General features: G+C 40.4%; 1 protein-coding gene across 1 annotated transcript in view; it reads left to right on the top strand.

Moving 5' to 3' along the window:
* HYDIN (HYDIN, axonemal central pair apparatus protein) overlaps positions 1-12,673 on the top strand; it is a 347,261-nt gene that overhangs the window by 35,786 nt on the left and 298,802 nt on the right. Inside the window, 1 exon segment of the mRNA XM_027516055.1 lies at positions 2,778-2,912. Within this exon segment, the coding sequence (XP_027371856.1) occupies positions 2,778-2,912 (135 nt within the window).

Here is a 12,673-nt window from a genome sequence, read left to right as displayed (position 1 = left end):
CTATTCATGTTTACATACTCCACATTAGAGCCACTATTTCCCACTATTATAGCCACAAATTCTAGCTGTAATAAAGGAGGGGAATTAAGTGAAGTCTCTGCAAGAATTAAAGGCAAATGGGAAGACTTGCAGTTATATTCACTACAGTAGCTCATTAAAGGAATCAGTGATGCCTTTCAGAGAAGGTATCAAGTCTACTCATATGAATTGCAGTTGTTGAGCCAATGCGTTTAGATTATGCAAATTATATTAGAAAAAACTTCAAAAAGAGAAGTTCCCGTTTCTCTTTTCCATCTCCCCCCTTGTACCTCAGATAGCCTTCAGAATTTGTCTACATATAGATTTGGATGGCTTTTCCCACTGTCTGTTCCTTGTTTCCTTGTGGTTGCAACTGAGGATTTCTTCTCCATCATGATGCCTTTTCCCTTCAGAGATAAATTAGGGTTTATTTCCAGAAACAGTATTAAATGACCGAAGATTTTCTTGACATATAACAATGATGAAAGAAAGAATAATGCAGAACGTCAGCATGAAGCACAGTTAAGCGTGAAAAGTAATCAGATAGGGAGGAAGGCATTAGAGAGATGCTAAATATCAGGTGTTAAGGACAAGTAGAAATACTTATAGGAGACTTAGAACATTGAGACTAAAATTCTAGGTATAATAAAAGTGGGAAATTAAGTGAAGACTATGCAAGAATTCAAGGCAAATGGGAAGACTTGCAGTTATATTTACTACAGTAACTGATTAAAGGAATCGGTGATGCCTGTCAGAGATCAATGAGGTTATTTAGTGACAGCAAAGTCAGACTTTGGAAGATGGAACATTTAGTTCTTCACTGCAGGAGAGTTAGCAAGAGAGCTCATGGGATGGAAGCTGAAGGGTAGGCAGAGGGAAGAAAAAGAACCCAAGATGTTTATACTCAGGTTCGTATATCTCAAGAAGAGATCAGTTACATAGGGCTGCCAACCAGTTTAGTTTCTCACTTTCAGTTCTCTTTTTCCCTTTCTCCACTACTTTTGGCCTCTTGTTCAAGTTTTTTTAGGCTATTAAAGGCAGAGAGGACCTAGAACAAAAGGTACTTCTCCCTGGCCATCAACAAGAAATGATTGTCAGTGGGTGTAGTGAGCATGTCAAGGATAAGAGGCATGTGTTAGCCTTGTCTACCAAAGGACACTCAGTTCTTGTGGATAAAACCCACACCTCTTGGACAGATGCTGTTGGAGTATTGGATCCCATGAAAAGAAGGTCCTCATCCAAGGAAGTTCAGCTGCCAACAAGCAGACAGGTTCTCTAGGCCAGGCAGGCTTGTTCTTGGTAAGTTAATCCCAGGACCCTTGTACAAGGTGGCTGATGTAAGCCTGCTTCTCTACTTCCTATTTCATGAAGGAACCACTGAGATAAATTTAGGACACTGAAAAATGCTCTCTGTGTCACTCACCTTAGCTTCCTCGCTGGCTTGGAATGCCAAAGACAGAGCCAGGTTGTTGTTCTTCTATCTCTCTTGAACACACAAGTTGAAAGTAAGCCATGAACACTCTACAAGCCACAGAAAAATTCACTTGGGGTACAATTATAAGCACCCAGACTCCAGAGTCAGATTAATCTGGGATCAGATTCCAGGTGGGTACTCTCCTAGCTGTAGACTTTGGGCAAGTTACTTCACTTCTCCAAGCTATGGGGATAATAATTGTACCCATTTCAGTAGGTTGTTTGGGATATTAAATGAGATAACGGATGTAAACTATTCAGCTCAGTGCCTGTCATTAGTAAGCACTAAAGCAGTGTTAGTATTATTACTAGTGTTGCTGTTGTTTTCCTTTCTAGTTTTTAATCCACAGTTATGATCTTACTAAAAGTATTCCCAACAAGCTTATATGACATCAGTTAACACATCATGAATGCCATTGACCTTTTCTCTTAACAGCAAAGCCACTTCTGTTCCTATCAGATATGCACACATCTCATTCTTAACTCCCCAGTCTCTAGTCTTCAGATATGTCTGAATTCTCTCTGCTTTTCTTCTTCCCTTCCACATCTAGGCTCCAGCTTTGAGAGGCTGTAGGGTTCTTGTTTTCTCATTTTCCACCTGAGACTCCTAGGACGGACTTAGCTATAGTTAACTTTCTTTTGCTGCCTTTAAATCTTTTTTTTTTTTTTTTCTTAAAAAAAAAAAAAAATCCTCTCCTGTTCCTGTGTCCCTAGAACCTCTACCTCTGACCACCCCTCTTCTCACAGTTATGTTTCCTTTATTGCTGGGGGCTGTCCAAAATAGGTATATGTACTCTGGGTGAGGCAAGCAGGGCAGAAGAATAAGACTTTAAAAGGATGGAACTGTTTGAACCTGCTCTGAGACTGGCCTTGCGGATATTCTACTGCCCTCTGTGTTCTTGCTTCACGGTAGTGTTGGGTGGGACAGTCCTGTAGGGAAGGAAGGTAGAGCTAGGCCAGGATTTGATCCTGAACACCATTGCTTGGTGAAGTTGTAACTCTTAGGGCAAGTGTCTGTTTCCTCATCTGAAGAATGAATTGTAATGAAGCTCAAAGGTTATTGTGAGGATCAAGTGGTGCCTTATGTACAGCGGATGAGCCATAGCAGGAGTGCAGTGTGATTTCTTCTCCCAGAGCAGTTCTCAGATGTTGGAAAGTCCAGTGCGACTCCCCAGTGTAGGTGGGGTTTTAGATTATTAAGCAGTTAGTTTTCAAAAAATAGTCACATTTAAATAATAAAATAAAATTTTTCAATAACATTGCCCATTACTGGGTTTTTCTTGCAGATTCCAAGGATGGTGAAAGTTGTTGAGGAAAGTTCACCTTACTTTAAAGTAATCAGCCCCAAAGATATCAGCCACAAGGTCGCTCCAGGAGTGCCATCCGTGTTCCGAATCCTCTTTACTCCAGAGGAAAACAAGGTAACAGCAGCGCTGGCAAGACAGTGGTTGGATGCTTGTCGCTGGCAGTTTGCAATTCTGAACATTCACGGAGGTGGTGGCGGTGCTAGTGGTGTTGTCGATGGTGTCGGTGTCATTGATGGTGTTGCTGGTGGTGGTGGTGAGAGGAATGGTCAGGCTGGATGAGAGGAGGGGATGGTGCACCACTGGGAATAGGAAAGAACTGTCAAACAGTGATGAGGGCTTATATGAGCTGCACGTAGCCAGACTGTAAAGAAGGGTAGCCTTCTGGATGCTTCCCTGGCACCTACCTCAGCTTATTTATGTTGGACATTGCAGCTGGAGAGGCACCAAACAGGGAAAGACGTGGTCCAGGTGTAGTGAGCTGAGACAAAGGGTAGAGATCACAGCTTCTTGGGAGTTTGGGATCCTAGTTAGTTACATCCTTCCTTCCCACCCTGTAATTAGTTTAGGAGAGAGACTTAAGATTCAAATGCTGATCACAGTATCGGTCTCATTAATGGCAAAGAATGTGACCAGGACCTGAGACCCAGAGAAGGCCTCCTTCTGCTCCCTATTGACGGTAGGTAACCAGTCCTCGGGGAAGGGCTCACCTCACCAGTAGCTCCGCCCAAGCGCAAGTAGGGAAGCTAGAGCCGAAAGCAGAGGCCTGCCCTGTCTTCTTACCCCTGTCTGCACAGAGCCTGAGTTCAAAAAGAAGCCATTTCCGCCCAGCACCACCACAGCCATCAGGCATCTAGCCCGTTTTCAGGCTCTCTCTCCTCAGTTGTGTAAATTCCAGTTTCTTCTGGAAGGAAGAACTAGCTTGAGGGACTGGGAGGGTGGCTTCTCCCCACCCTTTCTCCAAGAGTGCAAGATTGCAGGTTGAGTTTTCCTCTGTAAGGAGCAAAGTGGGGACTTGTGTGGAAGAGAAAAGGATTTTGCCAGCATGACTGAAGGAACGAGGACAAAACACACACACACACACACACACACACACCCCAAGGCTAAAATAGGCATAACAAAATGCCAGTTTATCTGTAATGTTAATAGTATGTATGCTTATCTGTGTTGTGCCATTACCGGTGGAATCAGAAGAACATAATAGGGAGAGTGAACTAGCTTTGAATCCTTTCTTCTCTATCACTAATACTTTTTAGCTGCTGTAAATGTCATTAGCGGTGTTCCTGCTGCTGTTGCTACTGTTCTACATTTCTAGAGAGCAGGGATAGAGGATTTAATGTGACCTGCCAAGCGTGGATCACTGTAGTCAGTGGTTAGAAATTTCATTATATAATACTATTGTTATTAATTTTCCACTTTGTAGTATTACTGTTTATTTCTTGGATTGTGTTTATGAACTTTTAATTTTGTTTGGGGTGTTACTGAAATAACCAAAAAGATAAATAGGTCCAGAAGTAGTGTTTTTTGCTGTACATTATTGAAGTCCTGATTTTTTTTTTCTTCAGGTTCTATATCTGAATATTATCTCTGAAGAGAATGGTTGGATTTAGTTTGGGGGTCAAATTCCTACACTGTCATTTTATTATAAAAACTGGCTATAGTAAGCCTTTGTGCAGCTTGAAATGTAAAGCTTGCTGGATTCAAGGGGTTGGCTTTCCTTAATTTTTTTTTCTATGCTGGAGAAAAAAAAAAGTCTTCTGTTGAATAAGTATTATTCTACCTGTAGGCAGTCTGACTGAGAAAGGGATACACAGAACTTTCTGAAGAGGTGGAATGTGCTGTGTCATCAGAGGTGTGTGGGTTCCATGGATGAATTCATTTGTCAAAGTTGTACACTCAGTATTTATGCTTTCTCAATATCTAACTTTTACCTTAAAAACTTAAAAATGTATTAATAGCAATAGAAAGGCGAATGGATAGAGGCACAGATGAAGCCCGAAGGCCAGAACGTTAGTTACTGTTGAATCTGGGTGATGAGTACATGGGGTTTGTTATACTCTTCTGTTTTACTTATAAATGTTTTTAATTTCCCCTCATCAAAAACTAAAAGCAAAGGGAGAGATTTTTAGAACTACTTATCTATACAGCAAATAATATATTTTAAGTGAGTTTATACCTACTTTATGGAGAAGGCAATGGCACCCCACTCCAGTACTCTTGCTGGAAAATCCCGTGGATGGAGGAGCCTAGTAGGCTGCAGTCCATGGGGTCGCTAACAGTCGGACATGACTGAGCGACTTCACTTTCACTTTTCACTTTCATGCTTTGGAGAAGGAAATGGCAACGCACTCCAGTGTTCTTGCCTGGAGAATCCCAGGGAAGGGGGAGCCTGGTGGGCTGCCGTCTATGGGATCGCACAGAGTTGGACATGACTGAAGTGACTTAGCAGTAGCATACCTACTTTATAAATATGAAATGCCAGCATTCCCACTGAGGATTACTCCATGGCTGTATTTTGTGGCTGCTTATCTTACTCCTAGCTTTTTTATTCCCTCTTACCATTCCATTTCACCAACATTGCCTGTGGTCTATTGGGAAAGCCCTAATTAAAAATAAATCAGTTAAATGTTGCTTTAGTATGTCTTCTAAGTATTTGAAAGTTATCAAGGGTTACATGCATCTGTGAGAGGAGATAGGCTGAGAGTAGTGGCTGACTATGAGAAATTTATACCATTTTCAGTACATTAGGATTTTGTGTTGGATTGGGCTCTAAGCTGTGAAATAATTGACATAATGTGTGTTTCTGAGGACGTAGTGATTTCTCCTTTTACTGACTGTCTAAGACTAATGGTGGGTATTTGGGGAAGCACCTGCTGCTGGTTTTGGTCCCCATTTTTCCACAAAGATCCTGCCATCCTGCACCATCAGCAGGGCCCCATTGCAGTAGTTTTTCTGGTTGTCTGGGCATCTACATTTACTCTTACTGTTGGAAAACCAACAGGGTGTGCACAGAACAACCAGCTGGGGTTAGTCCTGCTGTCTTCAGTGCTGATCCAGAATGTAGCAAAGCGTCAGCAAGACCAGATTTATTTTAGGAAGAATAAAAGTCAATCTTTTCATTGTGTCACTTTTTCTCCACTTGGCCAAATTGATAGCCAAAGTGCATATGTGTTTTCCCTCCTATCCCCTGCTGATCTGAACACACTTCACTCTCATTTACCCTCCTCACATCTGGAGGGTGAGATATGTAAATTGCAGCATGCCACAATTTAATAAGACAGTCCTCTTTCAATTGGATTTTCAGCCCTCTTTGTATATTAGCATGTCGAAGATTATAATGCAGTATACATTTTTTTCCCCTGTCATCTAGTAATCTAGCTTCCTGGAGATTTAACTTGTTAAGGATGCCAAATACCCAGATAACAGGTGCAGCAAATTCGTTTCGGCTTTCCTTATCTCTTTTCACATGGACTTGAAAAAAAAGATTGGATATGTTATTTATCTAATAATCCTAGTGTACATGTCATGCAAAGTAGAAATATAGTAGTCAGTGTTATCATAACACCGTAAAATTCTGGAGCCTGGCATTTTTCTTGACCTCTTAAATTTGTATCTTTACTATTAAAAAGAATATAAGAAATACTAGGCTTTTGTAGGAAAGCAAAACTGGGTACATCCTTGGACTTAAGACAGCATCAGTTTGCAACAGTGTTGCCATATGAAAATGGCAGCAGTGGTTTACAGAAAATATGAAGTCATCTTTTTTTTTTTTTTTTTGCTCAGTTGTGTTTTAAGAAAATGCCTAGCTTGTTGTCAAAATAGTTTTCTTGGTTTGTTACTATGAAATTGAAAGAACATGGCCCAAGAAGAATAGAAAAACATTACAATACTTTGTTATCCAGGTGTACATATTTTTTGAAAAAATTTTAAATTTTTTAATTGGAGAATAATTGCTTCACAATGTTGTGTTGGTTTCTGCCATATAGCAATTCAAATCAGCCATAAGTATACTATAGTGCTAGCATTTTGAATTAAAATATAGATATTTTAAAAATTAAATACATTTTAATATAAATATAAAATATTAAAATATAAGATTTGCCACAATCAGCAATTCTTGTTGACAAAAATAATGATAGGGATTTAGTTTTCTTCCTTCCTGGAATTTGCCCTCCCTGGTTCTGTCTATTCCCCTTGTAATCCAGGTGCTTAGCATAGGGCCTAACATATAGGAAATTGTGATAAATATTTGAAAAGTGAGATAAGTAAGTTCATCTCAAGAAAATACAAGGTAGTTTCTTCAACTTGAAGATGGCCTAGAGATGATAAAAGCAAAGGCATAAGAAAAAGGGGCTCAAATATCTTTTTGTGCCATCAATGTATTCAGTTCAGTTCAGTTGCTCAGTCATGTCTGACTCTTTGTGACCCCATGGACTGCATGCCAGGCTTCTCTGTCCATCACCAGCTCCTGGAACTTGCTCAGACTCATGTCCATCAAGTCAGTGATGCCATCCAACTATCATCCTCTGTTGTCCCCTTCTCCTCCTGCCTTCAATCTTTCCCAGCATCAGGGTCTTTTCCAGTGAGTCAATTCTTTGCATCAAGTGGCCAAAGTATTGGAGTTTCAGCTTCAGCATCAGTCCTTCCAATAAATATTCAGGACTGATTTCCTTTAGGATGGACTGGTTTGATCTCTTTGCCATCCCAGGGACTCTCAAGAGTCTTCTTGAACACTACAGTTCAAAAGCATCAATTCTTCAGCACTCAGCTTTCTTTATGGTTCAACTCTCACATCCATACATGACTACTGGAAAAACTATAGCTTTGACTAGACAGACCTGTCAGCAAAGTATTAAGAAGTATCAATGTATTAGATGTTGACTTTTCCCTGGTCTTTTCAACCAGGAGAAAGATGTCTAAGAAGTCTTCTTTAAAAGTGTTACTCCCCACTTTGTTTCATATCTTCATAGTGAGTTACATCACTATTTTCTAGCTTTCCGGATTTGATAAATGTCACTTTGTAATATGGCTAATGAGGCTCTTAGGCATTCTCTTTATTAAGAACTCTTGATGGTGTAGTATCCAAATAAAGATATTAATATGAATATTATTTCACTCACTCTACACCAGGCTCAGTGCTATAAGCCAGGATCCAGTGGAGAATAGCAGAAGCTTGGCCTTTTTGGGGCTTATTCATTCCACAATGAATAAACAGACATATCATTTAATATCAGATACTGACATGATAGAGAACAGAAAGTGGTAGAGAATGGAGACCATTTCCTTTCAGTAGGAAGATCAGGAGAGACTTCTTCAATGAGGTGACTTTTGGGTAGAGAGCTGAACTGGGCAGATATTGTTGTCTGGGAGCAGAGCATCACTTATGGAGGCCCTGTGACAGAAGCATGTCTGGCAGCATGTCAGGGAAGTGGATGGCCAGTGTGACTGGAGGAGAGGAAACTGCTCAGAAAATGGTAGGAGACAAGGTTTGTAGAGGGTGAGACCATGAAGAATCTTAGAAGTCATACAGCGTAGAATAGGAAGCCATCATAAAGTACTTAAGCTATTTTTTAGTATGGAAGCTTTCACCCGTATGCAGAAGTTTAGAAAATGGAATAGTGAAGTGTCATCACCCAGATTTTCAAGCTATCAGCGTATGAGCATCTTGCTTCATCATCCTGTCCCCTGCCCCAGAGGATTTTGCAGCAAGTCCCATTCATCATTTCATTGTACTTCGTTGTTTGTCTCTAAGTGATACGGTCCTTTTTAAAAGTTAAATCACAGTATATTTATCACATGTAAAAATTGACAGTAGCTCCTTAATATCATCAAATATCTAGTCAGTATTCAGATCTGCCCAGTTGAGTAATGTACGTATGTATATGATGTATATGTATATGTTTATTTTTGTAGATGTAGATGTGTGTATATGTATATGTAGATTTGTATATATGTATATGTTTATTTTTTAAGTTCATTTTCTTAAATTGGGATCCAAACAAGGTACTGAGTGCATCTTTACCAGATTCCATAGAGTGATCCTCCATCCCCTCTGTTTCCTATAGATAGTAGTTAGATCTAGAGATTTGGTTAGATTCATGTTTGATTTTTGAGGGGCCAGAATTCTTGGGTGATGTGGTAAGTCCTGTTGCATCACATCAAGGCACAAAATGTCTATTGTTATGCTTTATTTTTATAATGATATAATGAACTTCCTGAGATACAGTTCATACAGGAAAGATAGAATAAATGCTTGATTCTTTCCCTTTATCTACCCTGGTGAATTTTGATTAGGAATTACATATCTGACTTACATTTTAAGATCATTCTGGTTGCTCTGTGGAGAATAGACTGAAGAAGGTGTGAGGCGTAATGGCTAGCTGTGTACCCTTGACATCTATATTTCTCTTTCCTCATTGGTAAGAGAATCACAAATTTTGATTGGATTCATAGCTGCCAGAGATAAAAGGCTGCATTTCCCCAGCCTTCTTTGTAGCTGCTGTGTCTACGTGTTGGCCAGTGAGACGTGAGCAGGACTTCCAACACGTGTACTTGATGGAAACCGACCCAGTGGGAGGAGTGAGGAAGGGAACCAGGAACTCAGTTTTATATGTTAAGTTTAAATTTCCCTTTAGACATCCAAGTAGAAATATCAAGGAAGCAGTTGGACACAATGGTCTTCAGTAAAGGGGAAGTGTTGGGGCTACAGGCAAACATTTAAAAATAATAAATCATAAATATAAGTACCACCCTTGGTGGTCAGCAGAGTATGATGCTAAGAAGAAGTAGTCATGAAGTAGGAGGGAAACCCAGAGACTGCAGTGCTTCATAGTCCAGATGGATTGTTATTTTTTAGTCACTGAATTGTGTCTAACTCTTTGCAACTCCATGGACTATAAGCCCACCAGGCCCCTCTGTTCTCTACTATATCCCAGAGTTTGCTCACATTTGTGTCCATTGAGTTGGTGATGCTATCTATCTCTTCCTCCACCCCTTCCCCTTTTGCCTTCAGTCTTTCCCAGCAGGAGGGTCTTTTCCAATGAGTCAGCTCTTCACATCAGGTGGCCAAAGTATTGGAGCTTCAGTTTTAGCAACAGTCCTTCCAATGAATTTTTGGGGTTGATTTCCTTTAGGATCGACTGGTTTGATCTCCTTACTGTCCACGGGACTCTCAAGAGCCTTCTCCAGCACAACAATTCAAAAGCATCAGTTCTTCAGTGTTCAGCCTTCTTTATTGTCCAGCTCTCACATCTGTACATACTAAAAAAACCATAGCTTTGACTACACAGACCTTTGTCAGCAAAGTGATATCTCTGCTTTTTAATATGCTATCTAGGTTTGTCATAGCTTTCCTTCCAAGGAGCAGCATCTTTTAATTTCATGGCTGCAGTCACCATTCACAGTGATTTTGGAGCCCCCCCCAAATAAACTTTACCACTGCTTCACTTTTTCACCTTCTATTTGCCTTGAAGTGAAGGGACCAGATGCCATGATCTTAATTTTTTGAATGTTGAGTTTCAAGCCAGCTTTTTCACTCTCCTTCTTCACCCTTATCAAGAGACTCTTTAGTTCCTCTTTACTTTCTGCCAATAGAGTGGTATCATCTACATACCTGAAGTTGTTGGTACCTCTCCCAGCAGTCTTGATTCCAGCTTGTAATTCATCCAGCCTGACATTTCATACGATGTACTCTGCCTAGAAGTTAAATAAGCAGGGTGACAATATACAGCCTTTTTGTACTCCTTTCCCAATTTGAACCAGTCCATTGTTCCATGTTAGGTTCTAACTGTTACTTCTTGACCTGCACACAGGTTTCTCAGGAGATAGGTGAAGTGGTCTGTTATTCCCATCTCTTTAAGAATTTTTTTACAGTTTATTGTGATCCACACAGCCAGAGGCCTTAGTGTAGTCAATAGATAAAGTATATTAAAAAAGAAGCACTAAAATATTTATGACATTTTGACTCTGCTTGTTTGACTTAGTGTGACTAGAATGCTAGATTTCTAATTAAAACAATAGATATGCAACAAGCAACAAAGATTTACTCTATAGCACAGGGAACTGTAATCAAGATTTTGTAATAACCTGTCAGTTCAGTTCAGTCGCTCAGTCGTATCCGACTTTTTGTGACCCCGTGAACTACAGCACGCCAGGCCTCCCTGTCTATCACCATTTCCCAGAGTTTACCCAGACTCATGTCCATTGAGTTGGTGATGCCAACTAACCATCTCATCCTCTGTCATCCCCTTCTCCTCCTGCCTTCAATCTTTCCCAACATCAGGGTCTTTTCAAATGACTCAGCTCTTTGCATCAGGTGGCCAAAATATTGGAGTTTCAGCTTCAACATCAGTCCTTCCAATGAACACCCAGGACTGATTTCCTTGAGGATGGACTGGTTGGATCTCCTTGCAGTCCAAGGGACTCTCAAGAGTCTTCTCCAACACCACAGTTCAAAAGCATCAATTCTTCGGCGCTCAGCTTTCTTCACAGTCCAACTCTCACATCCGTACATGACCACTGGAAAACCATAGCCTTGACTAGACGGACCTTTGTTGACAAAGTAATTTCTCTGCTTTTTAAAATGCTGTCTAGGTTGGTCATAACTTTCCTTCCAAGGAGTAAGCGTCTTTTAATTTCATGGCTGCAGTCACCATCTGCAGTGATTTTGAAGCCCCCCAAAATAAAACCTGCCACTGTTTCCACTGTTTCCCCATCTAATTGCCATGAAGTGATGGGACCAGATGACATGATCTTAGTTTTCTGAATGTTGAGTGTTAAGCCAACATTTTCGCTCTCCTCTTTCACTTTCATCAAAGGCTCTTTAATTCTTCACTTTCTGACATAAGAGTGATGTCCCCTGCATATCTGAGGTTATTGATATTTCTCCCAGCAATCTTGATTCCAGCTTGTGCTTCCTCCAGCCCAGCGTTTCTCATGATGTACTCTGCATATAAGTTAAATAAGTAGGGTGACAATATACAGCCTTGACGTACTCCTTTTCCTATTTGGAACCAGTCTGTTGTTCCATGTCCAGTTCTAACTGTTGCTTCCTGACCTGCATACAGATTTCTCAAGAGGCAGGTCAGGTGGTGTGGTATTCCCATCTCTTTCAAAATTTTCCACAGTTTGTTGTGATCTACACAGTCAAAGGCTTTGGCATAGTCAATAAAGCAGAAATAGATGTTTTTCTGGAACTCTCTTGCTTTTTTGATGATCCAGCAGATGTTGGCAATTTGATCTCTGGTTCCTCTGCCTTTTCTGAAACCAGCTTGAATATCTGGAAGTTCACAATTCACATATTGCTGAAGCCTGGCTTGGAGAATTTTGAGTGTTATTTTCCTAGCGTGTGAGATGAGTGCAGTTGTGTGGTAGTTTGAGCATTCTTTGTCATTGCCTTTCTTTGGGATTGGATTGAATACTGACCTTTTCCAGTCCTGTGGCCACTGCTGAGTTTTCCAAATTTGTTGATGTATTGAGTGCAGCACTTTCACAACATCATCTTTTAGGATTTGAAGTAGCTCAACTGGAATTCCATCACTTCCACTAGCTTTGTTCATAGTGATGCTTCCTAAAGCCCACTTGACTTCACATTCCAGGATGTCTGGCTCTAGGTGAGTGATCACACCATCGTGATTATCTGGGTCATGAAGATCTTTTTTATATAGTTCTTATGTGTGTTCTTGCCACCTCTTCTTAATATCTTCTGCTTCTGTTAGGTCCATACCATTTCTGTCCTTTATTGAGTCCATATTTGCATGAAATGTTCCCTTGATATCTCTAATTTTCTTGAAGAGATCTCTAGTCTTTCCTATTCTATTGTTTTCCTCTATTTCTTTGCATTGATCTCTGAGGAAGGCTTTCTTATCTCTCCTTGCTAT

Source organism: Bos indicus x Bos taurus, chromosome 18, assembly GCF_003369695.1.
Source record: "Bos indicus x Bos taurus breed Angus x Brahman F1 hybrid chromosome 18, Bos_hybrid_MaternalHap_v2.0, whole genome shotgun sequence".
Taxonomy (NCBI): Eukaryota; Metazoa; Chordata; class Mammalia; order Artiodactyla; family Bovidae; genus Bos; species Bos indicus x Bos taurus.
Note: the sequence above shows the minus strand (reverse complement) of the source record. Positions and strands in the feature narration are given on the sequence as shown.